We start from the raw sequence: 24569 nt of genomic DNA, 5'->3' as shown, positions 1-24569 counted from the left end.
AAAAACTTTAACCCAGAATTAGTCTTGTACTTCAGTAATTAGTACTTATGAAGTGAGCTCTCAGTCAGAAAGCAATTGTCCTACAAAGAAATCAATGTAGCAATTATAAATTTCCAGCGCTTAGCTTGCTACTAATTAGATGTAGGAGCGAACCACTAGTCCATAAAAATGGAAAAACCCTCCAAGGTACATTGTATCCACTTTGAGCTGTCTGAATACTGAGGGGATGAATGGAGAAGTACAAGATCAAGTATTCTTGACTTTTTTTATTAGACCAGTGTTGTACAAGGCTGTAAATTTACCTTTTATACTTTATTATAAAGTGTCCTTAAAGGGTTTTCCCTTGAACAAAGTACATTTTAATCAATAGGTCTTGGAATAATAACAATTTCCACAATTGAGTGTGCTTAAAAATCTGTACTGAGCTATCCTAATACATAATAAATGTCATTAATGTCCCTGCTATGTACTGTGTAAAGGCCGTTGTGATCGTACAGGAACATGGTGTGATCTTTCCACATCTGCTGGGCGGGGAGAATGCAAAAAAGTATAAAGGCATAATATGGAGTCACAGATGCTGCTTTTTGTGAGGTAAAACATTTTTAAAATCGGCATGGAAATGTTTTACCTCACAAAGAATCAAGTGCTATCCCATACTGTTTTGCTTCTTTCCCTGGCCAGGAGATGTAGTACGATCAGACCATGTCACTGTCAGACACGGCCATTATACAGTACATACAGTTCAAAGGGATCCTGGCACCAGGATTGTCCCTGATAAGCTGTGTCCACCAGGAGTAAGCTCTTATATACAGCATTCTAGAATGCTATATATGTGCCCAGGCCACTCTGTATAACGTAAAAAAACCCTATATTCTCACCTGTGGGTTGGTCGGATCCAATGAGTGTCGTTGATCTTGGGTCCTGTGCCACCTTTGCAGTCACCATACTCCTTCCCAGCTCCATGTGGATATCTCGTCCTATGTCACCCACACAAAGGCTTTCATTGCGTTTCTGCATAAGTGCACTCTGATCTGCCCTGCTGAGGGCAGATCAAAGTATTGTAGTGTGGAAGCGCAAGCGGTGTTTGACCTTTGCCTGCGCATTGCAGTGTTTTGGGGTGTGCATGCAGGATGCGAGTTCATGATGCCTGACCAGACCCTGCTCTGACCTGACGTATTTCTCAAGCAGATGTTCTTTACACAGCCCATCCTACTGCATGTTCTCTGAAATCTAGGATTGGTACACATGTATTTATGACGGCTGCCATCGTTAAAACCCCGACAGAGTACACTAGGTATAACATACGGTACCTTTTTTGCTAAATAAAAAATAAAGGTATTTAGAAAAAAATGCAAAATTTTAATGTGTATTATATACAGTATTTTATTACCATTCACGGAGTACCCCTTTAAGTGCACATTCCTACCTACTTGTGTTCTAGAGCTGCCTTTCTCTTGTTCTCTGAAACCAAAAGGTGTCAATCAAAGTAGATGGGGGTGGAGATAGATGGAAAACAAGCGGGTGGGAAGGTGTACTTAAATGATCGACCACGTCATGATGGACCGAGTGCCTGTACAGGATCTGTACGGTACAAAATGTGTAGCCTATTTTTATTGAATACATTTGTTTGGCCTTACCCCATGTTACCAGACCAATACAGCAGTACTTCTAGAATCATTATTTTTTTTTATTTTTTTTTTTTTATATATAATTTCTATATATGCTTTATGTATGGACTACATCGGAGAAATCTATTTACGATAAGTGCACGCCATAGACCTAATGTGAACAGAGACAAATTTGCCACATGAACCTCTTAATCATCAAGGATTGCCTAAAATGTGCACTTCTGGTGTCCTAGACATTTTACACACTTGTGACAATTCTCAAAAAGACATTTTGACCATGTTTATTTTGTCATCAAGCTCCTACTCTAGATTTGTCTCAAAATATGAAGAATAAAATCTAAACTTTATATCAACCAGTAAATTATTCTCTCAGCGTACATGACTCTAATAATACAGGTCCGTGAATGCACTACTAAATCATAGCGGAAACATTCAATTTTAACTACTGATGTGGAAATATTAGTGCCATCAATCTTATTTCTCTTGTTCAAGAGAATTTATATTCCAACCTCCCCCCTCAAAGTATTTGTGGTAGAAAAATATTCATTTGGCAGACATGACCTCAAGTCTTTTACCTGAACCTTGTGAAATGTCAAAGAAAGTATACTAAACAAAAACATAAATGCCACACTTTTTTGTTTTTGCTCCCATTTTTGTTGAGCCTAAGGCACACCTGTGCAATAATCATAATAATCATTAATAATCATGCTGTCTACTCGGCATCTTGATATGCCACACCTGTGATGTGGATGGATTATCTTGGCAAATAAGTGCTCACTAACAGATTTAGACAAATTTGTGAATAATGTTTGAGAAAAAATCCTTTTCTGTACCTAGAAAAAATCTTAGATGTTTCAGTTCAGCTCATGAAAAATGTGAACAAAGACAAAAATGTTGCATTTATTTTTTTGTTCAGGGTATCCGTTTGCCAATACGGAGTTGTAGGAAATAGAAAATTCATGACTAAATATTCCATTTATTTACAAAGTCCTATGTTCTATTTTCACTATATAAAGTAAAACATCAAATATATTGTTTATTTAGTTATTAATTTGCATGTTTATTTCTTTAGTGTTTTGGAACAACACAAAAAAAACAAAGGAAAAAAATTGGTCATAATTTCACATAAGCCCAAAAATGAGCAGATTGAATTGTTGGCACCTTTCCAAAATTGTTGGAAAATTACTTTGTTTCAAGCATGTGATGCTCATTCAAACTCACCTGTGGCAAGTAACTAATGTGGGTAACTTGAAAATCACAACCTGAAACCAGGTAAAACGAGGAGAACTTAACTCAAACTTTGCATCTTGTCTCTGTGTGCCTCACTAAGCATGGATAAAAGAAAGATAAGCAAACTGTCTGAAGACTTGAGAGCCAAAATTGTTGAAAAATATAAGCAATCTCAAAGTTGCAACTCCATCTCCAGATATCTTGATGTTCCTTTGTCAGCCATGTGCAACACTGTAGGTAATCTCTCTAGACGTGGATGGCAGAGAAAAATTTATGAAAGGTTGCAACGCAGGAGGGGCTTGTTTTCTCATGCTAATTAACAACCCACTCACCACTGCCTAACTGGGGGAAACGGCTGTCATTCAAAATACAGACTGTCCCACCCCATCTACAGAGCAGAGTGGATGAGAAGCCACCACTCTGATGATGCAACGTCAGTGGAAGCTGCTGAATCGTCAGCAGAAGCGTTCTTTGACCGCTCTGTGCCAGCAAAGAATGGCTTCGAGCACAGCAGGTAGATAGCAACTACTTGCCTGTTAGTGCTTAGGCACATTTTTTTGTTCATTTAAAAAGTCACGAATATTCCCTTTGAATGAAATCAGATGCTATGGTAGGAGACATAGGAGTACCCCACTGCTGACAGATGTGCAAAAGCTACACTGAAACTTGCCAAAATGTACGTGGGTAACCCAAAATCCTTCTGGGAAAGCATTTTGTGGACAGATGAAACCAAGATAGGGCTTTTTGGTATATCACATCATTCTACTGTTTACCGAAAACTGAAGGAGGCCTACAAAGAAAAGAACACAGTACTTAGTCAAATATTGTGGAGGTTCAAAGATGTTTTGGGGTTGTTTTGCTGCTTCTGGCACTGGGTGTATTAACTATGTGCAAGGCATCATGAAATCTGGAGATTACCAAAGGATTTTAGATCACAATGTAGTGTCCAGTGTCAGAAAGCTTGGTTTGCGTCTTAGGTCATGGCTCTTCCAGTTGGAGTAGGACAATGACTCCAAACATACTGCAAGAAGAACTAAGAAATGAATGCAAACAAAGCTCTGGAGAATTCTGAAGTAGCCAGCAATAAGTCATGGTCTAAATCTCATTGAACAGCTGTGAAGAGATCGTAAAATTGCTGTTGGGAAAAGGCACCCTTCTAATATCGGAGACCTGGAGCAGTTTGCAAAAGACGATTGTTCCAAAATTCCATTTGAGAGGGGTAAGAAGTTTGTTGATGGTTATAGGAAGCGATTTCAAAGGGTGTGCAGCCAAATATCAAATTTGAGGGTGCCAACAATTTTGTCCGGCCTTTTCTCAGTTGTTTTATGAAGTTATGTCTAATATGTCTAAAATTATACTTGGAGAAATATGGTATTTCCTTTTTCTGGAACAATTTCTAGGGTGCCAACACTTTCGGATATGACTTTATGCAAATGTATATGTGCGCGTATATGTGTGCACATTATATATATATATATATACACATATATATATATACACATATATATATATATATATATATACACATATATATATATACACATATATATATATATATATATATACACACATATATATATATAATATATTATACAGCGTTAAGCATAAATGAGTACATTGCTTTGAAAGGTGTGCTTATGTTCAGTGAGATGTTGATTAAAATCTCAGTTTGTGTTTCATAGAGCACTTTTTAATCCATAACATGAAGGTAAGATTAATAATATAACTTTCATTGCAAAAATGAATAAATCCCACATCACAAACTTACATCTAGTATTTTGTACCAACTTCATGATTTTTAAAGACCGCACCAAGTCTTCTAGTTATTTAATGAACAAGGTGGTGACATATTGCAACATTTGTTTTTCCATTCATCAAGAATGACTACCAGGGTGAAGGTGATTCAGTTGCAAAGTACGTCTCCTGATCTGAACCCAACTGGGAATTTTGAAGAGACAAGTTAAGCATCACTCTCCATCCAGCAACCAGGCTGTAAAAGAGGTTGTTCTTCAACAATGGAAAAACTATTGGGCTAAGGTTCCCCACCAACAAAAATATGGGAAGGACTGTAATTTTTTTTTTAGGTACACATCAACTATGACAGGCAGAATCCCCCCAAAAATCCAGAAAATCACATTGTATGATTTTTAAAGAATTAATTTGCATTTTATTGCATAAAATATTTGATACTGTTGAAAAATCAAACTTAATATTTCATACAGAAACCTTTGTTTGCAATTACAGAGGTCACACTGTCTTGTAGTTCTTGACCAAGTTTGCACACACTGCAGCAGGGATTTTGGCCCACACCTCCATACAGATCTTCTCCAGATCTTTCAGGTTTCGGGGCTGTCACTGGGCAACATTGAGTTTTTCAGCTCCCTCCAAAGATTTTCTATTGGGTTCAGGTCTGAAGACTGACTAGGCCACTCCAGGACCTTAAAGTGCTTCTTACGGACCATGCCTTAGTTGCCCTGGCTGTGTTTTTCTGGTAATTTTCATGCTGGAAGACCTAGCTACGACCCATTTTCAATGCTCTTACTGAGGGAAGGTGGTTGTTGGCCAAAATCTTTCAATACATGACCCCATCCATCCTTCCTTCAATGCGATGCAGTCGTCCTGTCCCCTTTGCAGAAAATCTCACCCAAAGTATGATTGTTTCCATCTCTTTGCTTCACGGTTGGGACTTCTTGCTCCAAACACAGTGAGTAGAGTTGATAGCAAAAAGTTCTATTTGACAACATGACTTTCTCCCATGCCTCCTCTGGATTTTCTAGAGGGTCATTGGCAAATGCCAAACAAGCCTAGACATGTGCTGGCGTGAGCAGGGGAACCTTTTGTGCCCTGCAGGATTTTAATCAATGATGGTGTAGTGTGTTACTAACAGTAATTTTTGAGACTGTGGTCACAACTCTCTTCAGGTCATTGACCAAGTCCTCCTGTGCAGTTCTTGGCTGATTCGTGACCTTTCTCAGACTCATCCTTACCCCATGAGAAATCCATTTTTCAAGGGAAAATGAAGAAAATCGCTACATAGTCATAATGTTGAGACCTTTCCCATTGATATCCAGAAATCAAGTATTTGAATATACTCTCACAAATAAGCTAAGTGGTCCATGAAATATAACATTTTCTAATGTGTAATTCTTACTGTTAAATTTGACAATATTTTTAATTGTAAAACTGTCAAGCTTCTATTACTTTTTATTACTGTTATTGGTATAACTATATACTTGATTTGTGCATCTATTCCCCATAAAACAGCTTGTTACCACTTCTAAGGTAATGAGCGGGAGAAAAGAAAGGGCTAAATGGCGCACTGATGGGATCACTAACTGCACACTCACTTTGAAATATGCTCCTTACATTCCAATTAAATCTTGCCATTACAGAGAATTCAATATCCCTGGATTTCTTCTGGAAAATAAGGACTAATTGAATTTGTTAGTGGCTTATTTTCTTTGACAGCTTCTTAATGTTTTTGATGTGACGAGTTAAACTTGGTTACCCCTATATAATTGCTCTGTAATGCCTGACACTTGCCTCGATGTTCAGAAATGAGGAACAGCCTTGGCATCTCTTTTCTTTATGGGAATATTGTGGCGGCAGAAAACAAAACGCAAGATTAGCTCTTCATTGGCTTATAGAAAAACAGCTGGCAGCCTAAGAATAGATTTTGATTCTTTTGTACAATGTGTGTAGAAAACATTTTTTTTTCTTAGTATACTTTGAAACGTTAAAGGGAACCGACCACCAGGATTTTGCTATATGAAGTTAGGGCAGTGCCATACATGCACTAGGATGCTGAACCCAGGCATACCTGTTGTAGAAAGACCTGATGTTTGGTTTCTGATCTGTAATCAAAGTTCCAGAAATGCACTGCACGTTGACTGATGCATGCATCGGGGGAAGGCTTTTGCGGGTCAAGTCCTTGGCGTTTATTCCTTCTGCTGCATCTTGTATTGCATGCCCCCTTTATGTAAATAGCACGCCGCCATTGCTGCTGTTGGTGGCATATACGCATTGCCACAGTAATTGTTTTCATTAAAATGGCACCGGAGTCCGCACATGCTTGTACCAGGATCCCTGACGCCATTTTATTGAAGACACTGCGGGGAAGACAATGAGCGACAGGGGCCAGTGCGCAGATGTAAAAAAATAAAAATCTGCGCCTGACCTCTCCTATCTCAGTAATGCGAATGTCCTCACTGAATACAGATTTTACTTCAGAATTGAGACTTTTAATAATGACTGATGACGTACAATTCAAGGCAATACTAATCAATTCTGTGAGCGAAAGAAGCAAATTTGTTTGATACGATATATTGCAAAGTTACTTGTCTTCATGTGCTCTATTGATTTATGAAATAAGAATTAAAATGTTAGTTACACTTTAAGTGATTCATCGCAGGCTACCTGCTCCTACCTCATGCTGCGTTCAGATTCCATAGCAAAAACATGCTGACAGATCCCCTATAAATAATTTTTAACGTAGATTGCATTACTTGTGCTTATCCTGAGTTACGCATGTGTCGCAATCTATCCCTTCTTTCACAATTTTGCAGGCTTCAGAGCTGAAATCTGTTTCGATGTGAAGTACCGTAATTTCATGGTTGCAAAACTGACTGCCATATATATAGATATAGATACGTATATAGATATGTATATAGATATGTATCTGGATATATATAGATATGTATATGTATATATATATATATATATATATATATATATATATAATAATAATATGAGAGAGCGAGATATAGATAGAGATATATACAGTTAGGTCCAGAAATATTTGGACAGTGACACAATTTTCGCGAGTTGGGCTCTGCATGCCACCACATTGGATTTGAAATGAAACCTCTACAACAGAATTCAAGTGCAGATTGTAACGTTTAATTTGAAGGTTTGAACAAAAATATCTGATAGAAATTGTAGGAATTGTACACATTTCTCTACAAGCACTCCACATTTTAGGAGGTCAAAAGTAATTGGACAAATAAGCCAAACCCAAACAAAATATTTTTATTTTCAATATTTTGTTGCGAATCCTTTGGAGGCAATCACTGCCTTAAGTCTGGAACCCATGGACATCACCAAACGCTGGGTTTCCTCCTTCTTAATGCTTTGCCAGGCCTTTACAGCCGCAGCCTTCAGGTCTTGCTTGTTTGTGGGTCTTTCCGTCTTAAGTCTGGATTTGAGCAAGTGAAATGCATGCTCAATTGGGTTAAGATCTGGTGATTGACTTGGCCATTGCAGAATGGTCCACTTTTTTGCACTCATGAACTCCTGGGTAGCTTTGGCTCTATGCTTGGGGTCATTGTCCATCTGTACTATGAAGCGCCGTCCGATCAACTTTGCGGCATTTGGCTGAATCTGGGCTGAAAGTATATCCCTGTACACTTCAGAATTCATCCGGCTACTCTTGTCTGCTGTTATGTCATCAATAAACACAAGTGACCCAGTGCCATTGAAAGCCATGCATGCCCATGCCATCACGTTGCCTCCACCATGTTTTACAGAGGATGTGGTGTGCCTTGGATCATGTGCCGTTCCCTTTCTTCTCCAAACTTTTTTCTTCCCATCATTCTGGTACAGGTTGATCTTTGTCTCATCTGTCCATAGAATACTTTTCCAGAACTGAGCTGGCTTCATGAGGTGTTTTTCAGCAAATTTAACTCTGGCCTGTCTATTTTTGGAATTGATGAATGGTTTGCATCTAGATGTGAACCCTTTGTATTTACTTTCATGGAGTCTTCTCTTTACTGTTGACTTAGAGACAGATACACCTACTTCACTGAGAGTGTTCTGGACTTCAGTTGATGTTGTGAACGGGTTCTTCTTCACCAAAGAAAGTATGCGGCGATCATCCACCACTGTTGTCATCCGTGGACGCCCAGGCCTTTTTGAGTTCCCAAGCTCACCAGTCAATTCCTTTTTTCTCAGAATGTATATAGATATATATATATATATATATAGATATAGAGATATATAGATATATAGAGATATATAGATATATAGAGATATATAGATATATAGATATATCTCTATCTATATAGATATATATATCTCTATCTATATATATCTCTATCTATATACCTCTATCTCTATATACATCTCTATCTATATACATCTAAATCTATATACATCTCTCTCTATACATCTCTCTCTATATATTTCTCTCTATATATCTCTCTCTCTATATATCTCTCTCTCTATATCTCTCTATCTATATATATCTCTATCTATATATATCTCTCTCTACATATATATCTCTATATATTTTATACATATATATATATATATATATATATATATATATATATTATAGAGAGAGAGAGATAGTCCTGACATTTTAAGCTGTCTATTGTGCAGCTTATTGAACGTTTCTAATACGAAACAAAAAAATGGTGGTTTCCGGCAATAATACAGGCTGTAATTTACTGGCGTTTTCCAAAACTGTAATATCCATATGTTAAGCAATAAATAGTTGAACGATGGGGGTCTGATTCATGGCAAAGCAACCGATCACCTGAAAGAAGGGACCCACCCACTCTTTATTTTGGCACAGGGGGTAAATATAGTCTGTGCCTGGTATGGCAAATCGGTCTTACCCTGTCAAATGTGTGGATTGTCAATGGTGCTGGGTGATGCACCCCCAATAATTATGGGCTCTGAACAATCTTTTTTTTTTTTCCTTTGGGGGGGTTGGATTCCAATTATATTCACAGCATAGGACATCTGTTATCCCCATAGCATTCCTGTGTCTCAAACTTGGCATATTGGCCAAATAGCTCAGAATATGTGGTTGGCAGACCCGTTACAGACCCCACTTGTGTATGAAAACAATGGACTTAGAGCTCAGAGCAAGAAATAATGGTCCACGGTCACAGATTGAAATTTGGCCAACGATTGCCTGCATTGTAGGACAAGATCATGTTTATTCATAAGACCCTTTGATACTTGTATGGCAGCAAGCACCTACTGCTTTGATTAACCAGTCTACTTGTATAACATTCTCTTCTTTTTAGGGATTGAAGGTTTTCTGTACATATCCTGACAGCATTGGTGTATGGCGTCACGGAGGTCCTTCTAATCAGCAGCTCCTCGACTTACGGACCTGGCCAGTCTGTCAACCATGTAATTTTACTAAGTATTCCTAAATGTAGGCTACAAACACATAACGGTCGCTACCTGAATTCCTACGCTTCGTTCAGTGTTAGCAGTGTACTAAACTGTATAATTATTCCTTACCATACCCCACAAATCCTGTTTTTAATACCCTTTAATGTGAGCGATGGATAATTACGTTCAGTTGTTACAAGTATCTTCGCAGATTTCTTGTTAATCATGCAAATGGCTTCATCCACTCATGGTTTTATGATCAAGAAAACCGATTACTGTAATAAGGATGTTTCTGTGATACAATTTACGCCGACACTTATATAGTATGATGTAGGTTCAGCTGTAGGTGCAGTATGATCCAGCATTGGTTCTTGTTGTCTAGAAATCCTAAAAGACAATACCATAATAGATTTCTGAATTCTATACAGTCTTAGGGCTTGAAAGACTAAAATAACCTTTTGATATTTCCGTTTTCCTCTGTAGCGCGGTGAACAGCCATACATTATTCACAACAGCTATTCCGCATTTGGTATGAATGGGCCGCACGTTCCAAATCTGGTGCCTGAAAGCTGTGTGCTTCATTGAAATTAAAATTCCCTTTGAGCTGCTGGTTGCCATGGTTAACACGGCCGTTGTCTTCCAAGGAAATGGGGGCATGAAATCCCTTTGAATGGTTGTTAGGAAATCCGCATAAATCACATACCTTCAGATATGTGCTTACATATACAGTTTTGGCTGGGAGTCTGACGTTCAGCTGACTGCTGTGACATGGGATTTTGAATTAGCACTTTGTTAGTCAGCTGGAAACGCAGCGCAGTGAAATCATTTCTCGGCTGACAGGCTTGATCTTCACTAAGATGCCCACAATGGCTGAATGGAGGGAGACTGGTGTTTCTTTAGGGATGTTCCAAGTGTTTGTAAAATACTCATCCCAATTCTAACATACATCTGGTTGTGTATGTGTCTGTATATATGTTTGTCATATGTATAGTATATATTTGTGTACAATATATGAAAACTTGCATCATTATGTTGAACATATACTTTTTGAAAATTTCCCATAGACCACACCTATTTTAGCTAAAGTGGTCTACCAATAGCTGTCCAAGAGTCTGTGCTCGGGGGCCTCATAACAGTCTTCCCTGACAGATGATGTTGGGTGAGATGAGAGCGCTTTGTAACACTTTTTGATATTCTGCAGCTAAGCTCTCTGGCTTTGTCCACTCTCCCGTTTGAAAATTGTGAACGTTCAGCCAAGAGTGTCGTGAGAACGTTATCTGGCACTCGGCTGGCCCCCTGTCTGTGTAAGGAGGACCTTTTAGTATTCAGCATCCTGAGAAGAAAAAGATAATGTGAATTTGTAGTTAAATTCCAATGTTCTGGCATACTTTGCCAAAGATTACAATGATACCAGGAAATTGTAAACCTTCAGTAGTAAGCCTTCAATTTTCTTGCTCCTTTTGAGCAGGTTTTTGAGCCCCAAATATTTTCATTAGTTAGGTTGTTATAATACAGAATAAATCCGTTGTCTTTATTTCTTAACTCATTTATTACATTCCTGAGATTTTTTTTGTGATATTTATGTAAATGAGCACCAATTGCAGTTATCTTGGCCCTGCACTTACTGCTCTTCGACCTCCCATTGCCAACCTCCGGTCACTAAATGCCACGTTACCTCAAGTGATTGACCAGGCTCTACAACTGGAGCTCTCACTCAGATGCAGTCTTTCCCTAAGGTGGTGCCTGCGCAGATCCATAGTCCGGCTCTCAAATTGTCATGACTTTTCATGTGCCGTCACTGGGAATGAGCGCTCCTGTGTGAGATCTCCAGTGAGGGAGGCAGGTCACTCAGAAAAATGACCAGTGACTGATGATGGTGAGTTCGTAATGCGGTAGAAGACGTGATGGCGGTGCTTCTCGCAGGACCTCTTATGAGTCAGCGCGTGCGCCTCTGAGTTGACTTCCGGATGTCTGACAATTTAGCACGGCATTTAAACCCGGCGTTTTGCGGACCCAGATACGGCGCCTCCCCCTGATGAAGATAACAATACACTAAAAATATCGAAACGTGCGTTTGAGTCGAGGCTTCTACTCCCAGTGACCGACTTCCTGTATTCTGACGTGGACTTGCGTGTCTCTATTCAGCATTATTGAATTGGTACGCATGCATGTAACTAACATAGGGAATACTACTCTGGTACTTATTTTGTGCATACTCCAATATGGAGATTTTATGATTATAAATATTGATCTATGTTTGTAATTGACAACCCTTTACTTTAATGCACTCTGTGCAGTACCCACCCTTCACACACCTTCACATTGAGGTACGGTCCTGGTTTTAACATGTATTTATTGGATTTTCACCTTATTTAATAAAATTTGTAACCCCCTTTTTTTGCACTTAAAAAACTCTGTCCTTGTGTTCTTAATATGTACTTGAGTTTGTGCTACATGTGGTTATTTGGTGATTCCCAAACCCACATTAACCATGGTATGGTGTTTAGGAGTATATTGCTTATAATGGACATATCTTGTATGCCATCAGATCACAGAACTGTCCATTAGATATTTCTAGTTCAGGTGTAATGGCTTCTAATAAAGCTGTTTGTTATGTATGATATAAATGTGCGGTCTATAAATAAATATGCCATATTTAATCTGTGATTTTATTGTGTGCAATTTGCAGTGTTGATTGTAATAAATTTTAGATGTACATGCCGCTATGTGGCCTTTCTGCTAGCGGTGCAATGGCTCATTGCACTCTGTGAAGATGCATTACATAGAGCGCACAGAAGCACCCTAATAAAAGCAAATGGGCTCTTTCTATGCATGCATTTCCTCAGCTGAACGATTCTCCTGTGTCTTTATGGCATGCTGTACTATCGCGTTCCTCAACACTTTACATCTGGTTCGGCATGAAGCCTCCAAATGTAGATCATCTCCAGAGGCGTAACAATGGGCTTGGAAAAAAAAAAAAACGACTTTGGAGGAAATGCGCAGAATGCTTCGACCTTAAAGGGAATCTGTCAAAAGGTGTTTGCTACCTAATCGGAGAGCATCACAATGTAGAGACAGAGATCTTGAGTCCAGTGATGTAACTTGTTGGGCTGCTTGCTGTAATTTTGAAAATCCTGCTCATAAACGGTGACTTTTTATCACTGGAGGACTAGTTAAGCTGCTGCCATGTAGACCTCCATATTCATGAGCTCTGTATAACCCCACCCGCACCACTGATTGGCAGCTTTGTGCCTACTCACACAGAAAGCAGCCAATCAATGATGTGGGCGGGGTTATACAGAGCCCAGCATTCAGGGAACTGGTAGTCCTGCAGCAGATATGACTGATTTATTAACATGATAGCAGGCAGCTCCGTAAGTGACACATTACTGGAATCATCGCTGTCCTAAATAATGTTGTCCTTAAATGGGATAGCGAAAAGATGGCAACAGATTGTTTTTAAGGGGCACAATAATAACAGTATTTGGAGGGATGAGGTTGTATAATGAAGTAAAGCACACAGTTACTCAGCTGGGAATATGGAGGTGTGTGTTAGTGGACTGGTGTAATCTTCAGAAGAATTTCATTATTAGCTAAATGCAGGAAGTTTGGTATTTCGTGCTTTGCGTATACACTTGCAATTTTGATGATTCTGTAGTCAACATTTGTTAAAATGAAGTCACATATTGTTTGTGTGTGTGCTCTACATTGTCAAAGGCTTGTGTTTTCTGTTAATCATTGTACTGTTTGTATTTGTAATTTCAGGTCCCGGTATTGAGGCCCACGGATCTGATGGTGGAGGCTTCCACGAGAAGAGTGTTTTCCAACGCACACACATATCACATTAATTCAATATCTGTGAACAGCGACTATGAAACGTACATGTCAGCAGATGATTTACGAATCAATCTGTGGAACCTGGAGATAACAGATCGAAGTTTTAGTATCCTTTGGCTGTGATTGGGTAGTCTAAATAAACGAGACATCTCGTTCCTCAAAGAGTTGCTCTGTATATTTGGTACAAGGTCAGTAAATAGCAGTACTGCACAGAAAGAACAGCATTACACTCATTTCCAATGATCATCAAAGACCTGTAAATACACAGTCTGCATCTTCGGAGTGGATTGTTGTGTTCAGCATTGGGAGGAAATCCTGGCTGGTTTGTAAAGTATTTGTTTTTTTTTTTTTGTTACAGCCAGCCTGTTTTTGTTTTGTTTTGTTTGTTTGTCTCAATTCTAGTCTAGTATTACCAGATCTGGAATTAATGTATGAACCGTACAGCCTTAACTCATCAACAACCAGATATTGTGGACATTAAACCAACCAACATGGAAGAGCTTACCGAAGTCATTACAGCTGCTGAGTTCCATCCGCAACATTGCAACACATTTGTATATAGCAGCAGTAAAGGGACGATACGACTGTGTGACATGCGTGCTTCTGCTCTGTGTGACAACCATTCAAAGTGTGAGTTGTAATACAATAACCATTATTAAAAAGAAAAATCTGGAAAACATAGTGAAAAACGCTTTTGCAATCCAACTTAAAGGGCACACTGGATGTACTGTAGATGTTGGGAGCATTTCCAATCATATATGCCAAATGTAGTGTCCAAATATAATATGTATATTACCAAATAGAAGTACTTAAAAGGGGCTGTCCAGAACTAAAAAAGTAATTGGCTTATCATTAGAGTAGGTGAGGGTATGACACCTGGTACCCCTACATATCAACTGTTATCTCCCCCAGAAGTTGCTGGATATATGCAATGATTGGAATGGAATACTTCAGCTCCATATACTGTTTAGTGGCTACTGCTGAGTACCACACCTCATGACCTCTTAAAAGGGCTTGTCTGGTCTTTGGGTACAAGCCTGCAGTCACTGAGTGCGCGCACTCTCAGGATTCTCCGTCGCTGACTGGTGCGTGCATACAGTCACATGCCAACTAGTTGTGCACAGCCTTGATTAATACAAGTGAATTGAGCGAGGCCGGATATGTCTAGTTGGTATGTGGAAGTAAGTAAATTGCATACTTGGAGTCTTATGGCCGCCCGCTTTTGGCACTGGAGAAACCAGACAGTGCACATATAGTGACTGCAGACTTGGACAACCCCTATAATAATCTTACAAATTGTAAGAACAGTAAATTATATTTAATCAATCTTTGTACAGTATAGAAACACAAGCTGTATAAACGGCTTCCTTTTTTAGGTATTTTGTTCCTTGGTGCTGCCTATTATTGAGTGTCTGCTTTTTATGTTTGATGACTTTCAACTAGAAATGTAAAACATGAGATATCCACTCATAGCTGGCAATTGTGAGCATCTCTCATGGTCTCATTTAACCCCTTAACGACCGCGGGCCGTAAAATTACGTCCTTGCGGTCATAACGTTACTGCCCGCGGTCTGCCGGCAACATCATGCTGCGATCGACACACATCTCAGCTGATTTTCACAGCTGAGATGTGTGCCTGCTAGGCACGAGCAGAATCGTTATCTGCTCGTGCCGTTTAACCCCTTATATGGCGCTGTCAATATGTGACAGCGCCATTATAAGCGCGATCGCGGTAAAGTTTTACTTACCGCCCAATACCGGAAGTCACGTGACACGATCACGTGACTTCCGATAGTTGTCATGGTAGCACAGGGTCATGTGATGACTCCTGTACTACACCTGACTTGCTTTCACTTTCGCTGTGCCAGCGGCACAGCAAAAGGGAAAGAGAGCGTATCTGCTGTTTACAGCCTTGTAGCTGTGATCAGCAGATACTGCAGAGCGATCGGATTGCTGATCGCAATAGCCCCCGAGGGGGACTATTAAAATAAAAAAAAAAGTTAAAAAAAAAAGTTTTAAAAAAAATAAAAAAAACCCTAAAAGTTCAAATCACCCCCCATTCGCCCCATTGAAAATTAAAGGGTTAAAAAAATAAAAAATATACACACATTTGGTATCGCCGCGTTCAGAAACGCCCGATCTATCAAAATATAAAATCAATTAATCTGATCAGTATACGGCGTAGCGGCAAAAAAAATCCAAACGCCAAAATGACGTTTTTTTGTCGCCAAAACTTTTTGCGCAAAATGCAATAAGAGGCGATCAAAACGTAGCATCTGCGCAAAAATGGTACCGTTAAAAACGTCAGCTCGAGACGCAAAAAATAAGCCATCACTGAATCATAGATCCCGAAAAATGAGAACGCTACGGGTCACGGAATATGGCGTAAAACGTGCGCCACTTTTTTTGGACAAATTTCCGATTTTTTTTTTTTACCCCTTATATAAAAGTAAACCTATACATGTTTGGTGTCTACGAACTTGCACTGACCTGAGGCATCACACCCACACATCAGTTTTAACATATTGTGAATACAGTGAATAAAATATCTCAAAAACCATAGTGCTATCGCACTTTTTTTTGCAATTTTTCTGCATTTGGAATTTTTTTGCCGTTTTCCAGTACACTATATGGTAAAACTGATGGTTTCATTTAAAAGTACAGTTCGTTACGCAAAAAATGAGCCCTCACATGACCATATTGACTGAAAAATAAAAAAGTTAACGAGTCTCAGAAAAAGAATGGCGAAAAAAAAAAACTGAAAGCGAAAAATCGGCCGGTCGTTAAGGGGTTAAAGAGGGTCTGTCATAAGGTCAAAAGTGGGCAGGTTTTTTTTTTTTTTTTATTCCTGCCCTCTAGATCACCCTGTGGTTGTTTGTTTTTTTTGTTTTTTTTTAATACGCCTTTTCCTTGCAGAGATGTGGTATTTTTTGTTTAGTACTGCTTTACTTTTCATAGCCTTTTTCCCAGGGTTCATGCCGTGAAGTATAATGCATGGCAGCTTAAAGACATGACCCTAGAGAATCCTTTGGGCTATGCCATCTTGTAAAGTCTATAAAAATTATCACTAAATATAACGGCCTATATCTCTGGAACCTATGACAAATGTAAAAAATAAAATACAGTGGAAATAACAGAATAGAAAAAAAACTTGCCCCTTTTCATCTGGTGACAGGTCCTCTTTAAAGCATATTCCAGGAAACATGGAGCCCTTATTTCTCTGCTTGTTCTTTTCCATTAAATGGAAATTTTCTTTACATTCCTTACTAGCAGGTGAAGATCATTACATTGTGTTGTAAAATGTGAAAAGCGTGACAGGCAGCAGAAGAAAGTGTCCTTTAATTAACTTAAAGGGAAGGATACAACTGTACAATACACATTAGATGGTTCAGTGGAGCATTAGGTGCAAGCAAATGCCCTTACCCTCCTCAGCGTGTGACCTGAGAATTGTAATTAGATTGGAGGAGACGTCTTAGAATCGCTACTTCACCATGAAAAATACCTTTAATACGGTATATTATGTCTCTGTAACTCTACACTACAACAGTCTCCCCCCCAAAAGCTAATTCATGTGGTAAGGGGCCCTTCATTACATTGGGGTGGACTTCAGCTCTTACATGCCGCAGGATTTGTATCTATTGAAGACCACATTGTGAGCAGTACATGTGAAACAAGGGAATCTCCATAGTAGCAGACCTGGTTTTCTGCACAAACATCGTTTCATTAGTTATTTGACACTACAAATGTTCTGCATTGGTCTGTATTGAGTCTGGGCACTTTGGGGGAGATGGCGCGCATTGTGCATACATGCCAGTTTCCCATCGGTATTGTTTTTCCAATTCCCATGTATCCTTTACAGAATTAGACTTCAAATGTATTCATTGTTGCTGGCAATGCCTAAACCCAATCATATTAATGTTAATAACTCCCCCTACCTGATGTGTAAGTGCATGAGAGGTTTCCACACTAACATAAGGAAAAATGTTAGCATGCACTAGTCCATTTTGTCAACAAATGGTGGTTGTCTCAACGTAAGCCAGCACCTGCACTGGTCAGGACTGTATACAGACCAGTAATGTCCCTAATTTGTGGAATGTTTTGAGAATGTCAATATCTTCTAACCACAGCTTTAGTATTGTATTTGGGCTAAAAAATATATACTTCATGGTATACTTTTTTTTGGTGGGGTGGGACTGCCTCTACAAAAGTGCAGTCAGCTGCTTTTTTCCTTTACAAATGAATAAATGGTATGCTTGGGCACTTTGAACATGGTCTATGAAGTCATTATACATTTACATATTCATTCATTCATGAATGTTTCACCGTACGCAATCCCTTCTGAGCCACTTCACCATACACATGCATGCTAGTCTGAGTTTGCATGTCCACTGAGTTGGGAGAGTGCTACAAGCTGCTGCCACACACCTAGCAGCAACTTTTTGTTCTCCAGAAGGGGAAAAAAAGGATTTTGAGTTAATATTCAACATGGCCAATCTTTCTGGGGAGTCAGGAAGCTCCACCATATACATTTGTCAATCTAGCTTGAAATAATCAGGTTCGGATAACTTTTTATTTTGTGTGTGTGTGTGTGTGTGTGTGTGTGTGTGTGTGTGTGTGTGTGTGTGTGTGTGTGTGTGTGTGTGTGTGCGCACATTTAGGCCATATCGGTACAAAGTCATTATTCATAATTGTAGAGATAATTTGCATATGATAGTCTGATAATTTAAGGCTATAGATGTTTACTACCTTGACCAAATATCTGTCTTTAGAGGGGTGTCCACTGAATCGTATGTTCTGTGTATTGAAGCCAATTGTAAATGGCCTTAAGGACTTTGCTGGCTATAATGAACAAAGCTTTGATTGCCGTAGTATTCTACAGGGATTTTGGTTTTGTAGAACCACAAAGTGCCCCTCTGTTATTTACAGTGGATAATGTGGTTAATTTGGTTTAAAGGGAACCTGTCAGGTCCAATATGCACCCAAAACCATGAGCAGTTCTGGGTGCATATTGCTAACCCCTGCCTAACCATCCCTGTATACACTAGCATAGATAAAGATCTTTAGAAAAAGTATAATAATAATATTTATTCATTTATATAGCGTTATTAATTCCACAGCACTTTACATACATTGGCAACACTGTCCCCATTGGGGCTAGCAATCTAAATTCCCTATCAGTATGTTTTTGGAGTGAGGGAGGAAACCGGAGTACCCGGAGGAAACCCACGCCAACACTGGGAGAACAGACAAACTCCTTGCAGATGTTGTCCTTAGTGGGACTTGAACCCAGGACCCCAGCGCTGCAAGACTGCAGTGCTAACCACTGAGCCACCGTGCCGCCCTATCTAAAGATCTTATACCGTATGCCAATAAGCGAGGGGACTAGTCCCCGGGCGTTAGTTCCCCAACCAGTAAGCTCCATTAGCATGTTAGCACACCCACAGGGGCGTACTAACAGGCTAATGAATGTGCAGTGTCAGTGGATGATCTCACTCACCTCTCCGCCGCCATCGCGTCCAACGGGGGATTTCAGCTCAGTGTGCATGACACTGGAGTTTCATTCATGCGCACTATGAAGCCGGGTGTACGCGTCCTGGCTTCAAACTGAACGTGACCGAAACTCCGGGGTCGTGCTCACTGAGCCGGAATCTAGCGTATGGCGGCGGAGAGGTGAGTGAGATCATCCTCTGACGCTGCAAATTCATTAGCATGTTGGTAAGCCCCTGTGGGTGTGCTAACATGCTAATGGGGACGACTAGCAAGGAAACTAACGCCCAGGGGACTAGGGCTCATTAGCATACGATATAAGATCTTTAAAAATACTTTTTCTAAAGATCTCGTTATTTATGCTAATGTATACAGGGACAGTTAGGCAGGGATTAGTAATATGCACCCAGAACTGCTCGCGGTTCTAGGTGCATATTGGACCTGACAGGTTCCCTTTAAAATTGTCAAGTCCTTCCAAGTTCATCTGAGGGATGCTAAATAAATGGGATGGGGCATCTGTACAACCATAATGCATGGTTCGGTGAGCCTCAAAGGAGTTCATCTTTCCCTCTTGATCCCAATTGTCAGTCTACTAGCCCAAACTTTCAGAAAAGGACTTTAAATATTTACATAATTATTTTCATCTAAAAAAAAGCATCTAAGCTCTTTTTGAGACCATCACTGATTCCTGCTTTGACCAGCTCCTGAGGTAGACTATGCCACAGATTACCATAATAGTTCTCATGGTAGAGAACCTTGTCTCCTTTTTAGATGAATCCTTTCTTTACTGATGCAGGCAATGCCCACTTCTCTTACATGAAACACCTTTTTGACAACACTTTTTTTAAATGGGCCATTTATGTAATTGTACAAGTTAATCATGTTCCATCTCAAGACTACATAAATGTTATTTTCTCATAACTAAGATTCTCTATGACAATATCCTGCTGCTCTTGAAGCAGTTGATTTGACATTTGCATGTTGTTTAGTCTATGATCAATAAGTACACCCAGATCCTTCTCTACAAGTGACTCTCCTAGTTTGATTCCATCTAGATAATTTGGTACCAGCATAGTGTTAGTGCACATGTGCATACATGTTCTCCACATTGAACCTCATCTGCCAAGTGGATGCCCAAACACTGTGTAAAATATAACTTCCTTAAGCATATAGGATTTTTCAACTTGGATCGGTCTTGGTGGCATTGCTGAATGATTACTTTCACTATGAATGAAAGTGTTTAGTAGTTGGGTTGAGGAGCTTATATCTTAGTAGCTTATTCCTAAAGGGTTTGTTACATTTCAGTAAATGAATGTCCTTGGCTGCAGGTTAATATAAAGAAATATGTGGTGCTGTCCCGTTCCCAGGTCCTCCAGCGAGTCTCCGGTGCTTGTCACATCAACAGCTCGGCAGCCAATCTTTGCGCTATGAAGGGGGGTGTTCTGTAAGACTAGCAGAGATGCTGATCTACCTGATTGGTTGCAGCACTATTGGTGTCACGTCCGGGTCGCAGCCAATGCCAGACACCAGAATTATCAGCAGACTCTCATCAGCAGACCCAGGAAAGGCAGATAAGGCGCAGTTCGTTTCTTGATATTAACCTGCAACTAAAGACTTATTTACTGAAAGGAAGCAACGCTTTGAAAAAATGTTTTCGATTGGCATGATTTTTTAGTGTCTACCTCGATCCCAACTCTTATAAACTCTAACTGGATTGAAGCATTAATGATTGGGTATTTATGCCACTTTATCAGTTTTATAGTTAGGTCTTGGAGAAAATCATTGACTTTTTTTAGCTATCATTATTGCCTTTTTTTGTTTTACTGTTTTTGTATTTTTTGGTTTATAATTCCATTGTCCTATGATGAGAGAGGATCATCCATCCAGCAAAGAAGAGTTCAGCTTGACCTCTCCCTTGACATTTTTGATTGATTTTTCTCTTTCCTTGTCACCTTCCTGAGTTCAGCGACTTTGAGTCAATTTCTGTTCAGTGACGAGCAGAGCTCAATCGAGGCAGTTCATCAGAGTTGAAAATGAAAAGTTACATTGACTTTTATGGATGAATTGTCAGACAGTAGGGGAAATTTAATAACTTTAGACTTTCATCAAAATGCAGAACTGAGAATGACAAAAGAGGAGTAGACTCTGTACAAATAAACAAGACCTTCCTGGGAGATGGAATATGAAATGTGGAATCATCTACTGTCCTTTTCAATTTATTTCCCAAGTGGTCTTAACGTGAATAAGGTTTTGGAAAAGATCTAGCATCTCATATCCTGAAGATCATTTATTAGGGAGCTCTCTGGCCATCAAATGTTTGTTCTTTTCCCATTTCATTTTATATTAAAATATAGAATTTTACTTGAAATTAAAAAAATAAAGACAATTTTAAATAGCATTTCATATTTTAAATCTTTATAACATGTTGAGTAACTTTGACATTATTTTCAGGTAATAATTTCCCACTTTTGGCCCAAATGCAAAGTACAAAAGCAGCAGCTAAAATATAGCAAAAGCTCTCAGAATTAGAATTATATGGGAGGGCTATGCTCTGGAAGCACAAAGCAGGACGTCTGAGATACAGCTTTGGCCAGTGGCAGCAGAGCATGAAGTGATGCAATAATGCCTCTCTTACGCAGCATAGTATCAAGTAGCACTTTTTTTTTTATCTCCTGTGATGTTCAATACTCCTTGTGTCTACTTACATTGCAATCTTGCATTTTAGGGACCAGAGTAACCTCTTTAAAGAGAACCTGATAGCTGCCCTAAACTGCCACCATGTCTGTATTGCATTTTCCTGCATTCTAAGCCCCTTTATGTTTCTTAGCATTTGCTAAATTAACTTTAAGCCCTGCATCCACGCTCTGTAACTCAGTGACTAGTTGAGAAGGGAGTTGTTGTTTTCCCCAGACCTATCATCCCTCGCATTGTGTAAGCATTATGACATGATTTTCAAGAGCAACATCACTGTCTGCTGTTTGTAAATCTTGAGGCTGGTTGAGTCTGGCCTCACTGCTGCACCTCTAAGCATGCCCTATGTGCCGATGAAACTGGGGAGAGTATGCCAATTTAATTCTCAGGGCGGTAAGAAGTCATCACGTGCATGCACAGGTTTTGCAAGCCGGTGACATTGCTCTTTCAAATCTTGTCACTCATACCTACAGGCGTATGCTTCCACAATGAGAGGGAGGGATTATTAATCCGGGGAAATAAACGTCCCCCTTCCTCTGACTAGTCATTCATTGATTTACATAGTACATAGAGTTAATTTAAGCAACATGAAGGGGATTGCTAAAATGTATAAAAAAATAAAGTGCAATACAGACAATGTCTGTTTTGGGGGCTGGCATATTCCAATTACAGTGGTATCCACGACTTTTGACAACCACTTCTCATTCACTGTTTGCCCCAGTTAAAATAAGAAGGCTTATACTCCTTTCCAGTGCCAGGACTCTTCGTGTTGTATCACTAAGCACGCTGCTGAGGCTCACGTATTATGTCATGCGAGTCCTGTGCAGAATCGGCGCCGGCTTCACTTTACTTGCCTTCTGACAAATCAGACATCAATAGGAATTGAGAGAGCAGTCGCAGTTCTGACCTTCCTCTTGAGGTTCTATTCATCCAAAGGCGGGGACAGTGAAGCCGGTGCTGATTCTGTGCCGGGCTTACATGATGTGACGTAACGTGAGCCCTGGGAGCATGAGTAACGACACCACTGGAATGGCGCTAGCACCAAACTTGAGTATAAGCTTTTTTATTTTAACAGAGGCAAACCTGGTGAGGATGTGTTGTCAATGTAGTGAATAACCCCTTTAATGGTTTTGTCTAGACTAAAGGTGCTCCTGGTGGTTTGATTTAATGAAAATTAGAAAAGAAATCCTACTTGCCTGCTGTGACCCTCCTGGATCCCTGGCAGCCTGCTCCATGGTCTGCTCCAAAACTGGAAGCGATGAAGTGACCGTTCAATGAGCCACAGGACAACTTTGCCTTCTGATAATTGTCTGCAGCAGTCAGGTGACGTGCAAGTCACTGGATGTATTTCTGATAATGTATAGTTATTTACCTAACCACTGTAATTTTATTAGAAAAAATATGGTCAGGAAATAAATACATAGTCTCTAGATAAGTGGGGTCCTTGTGGATATTCCTTAAAGGGAATCTGTCAGCTGGTTTTTGCTACCTCATCTGAGAGCAGCATAATGTAGGCAAAAATACCCTGAATCCAATGATGTATCACTTAATTACTAAGTGCTACACTTCTGACAGAGTTTTTAGATTGTCATGCAGCAGAACTGAAAAAACTGCCCCTGCCCACACCAGGCTTTCAATGTACAATGTCTATAGATAGTGAGTGGCTAACCACAAGAGTGGGCAGAGTTGGACAAAATTGCATTAGCCAGCTAGTAGCAGCAGCAATGATAATGTCCTAGTGATAAAACACTGATTATTAAGCAGCACAGGATATTGTATGTGACACATTGTTGAATTCTGTGATTTAACCACTACCTCATGCTGTCCTCAGATTACATGGCAAAAACCTGATGACCAATTCCCTGTAAATTTCTATGGCACGTAGTAGGCATATCTAAGCCCAATCTCTCATTTAAATGGTGGCATTCAATAGGTATTTAAGGATTTAAAATAAACAAAGTTTTCCTTTTATACAATGAAAAGTCATATATCGAGCAGAAAATGAGGGAAGTTGCAAGGCAGTAGCTTAATTGATCCCTAACAATTTGTTTGAGATGTGGATCCCCTGTTCTTACGCAGCATCTATATTGCTGGTAACAGAATGCGTTTGTGGTGTTCTCAGTCAGAATCCTCAGGAGCACACTACTCCCTTCTCCTCCACCTACCTTATGCCTTCACCTCCTTGTCCTGCTTTTGCTGGGGTTGTCCTCCTGAAGATTGATAGTTCAGACTCGTGGCACGGATGCGCCCCTGATCTGAACTGTATTGTATGTTAAAGGAGTTGTCTGACATTAGCTTACCAAAAACGTTTGAGTTTATCTGTGCTGTATTGTCATATAAAACACCCCTACATTGTTATTTTGTTTTCTAACTTTTGTTCCTCTTGAATTATGACTTTATTCTCTGCAGCTCTTTGTTTACCTGCAGCTCCAGCAAACTGACCACTTCCTGTGCTAAACCTCACAGTCAGAGCTGGCGCCGCCCAGCCTCTGTGTCCAGCCCCGCCTCCGGGCTCGCCTTCTTCACACACATTCCCTGTCAGTATTCACATCGGGCTCTGCGCCCCAC

At 39.7% G+C, this 24569-nt stretch overlaps 1 protein-coding gene across 3 annotated transcripts in view; it reads left to right on the top strand.

The window, feature by feature from the left end:
- PPP2R2B (protein phosphatase 2 regulatory subunit Bbeta) overlaps nucleotides 1-24569 on the top strand; it is a 485791-nt gene that overhangs the window by 448323 nt on the left and 12899 nt on the right. For all 3 annotated transcript variants that reach the window (XM_075344606.1, XM_075344607.1, XM_075344608.1), the window contains 2 exons: nucleotides 13752-13929; nucleotides 14289-14453. In XM_075344606.1, coding sequence (XP_075200721.1) covers nucleotides 13752-13929; nucleotides 14289-14453 — 343 coding nt within the window. The remainder of the gene's footprint in view (nucleotides 1-13751; nucleotides 13930-14288; nucleotides 14454-24569) is intronic.

This window comes from Anomaloglossus baeobatrachus, chromosome 4, assembly GCF_048569485.1.
Source record: "Anomaloglossus baeobatrachus isolate aAnoBae1 chromosome 4, aAnoBae1.hap1, whole genome shotgun sequence".
Taxonomy (NCBI): domain Eukaryota; kingdom Metazoa; phylum Chordata; class Amphibia; order Anura; family Aromobatidae; genus Anomaloglossus; species Anomaloglossus baeobatrachus.
This window is presented reverse-complemented; position numbering and strand designations above follow the sequence as displayed.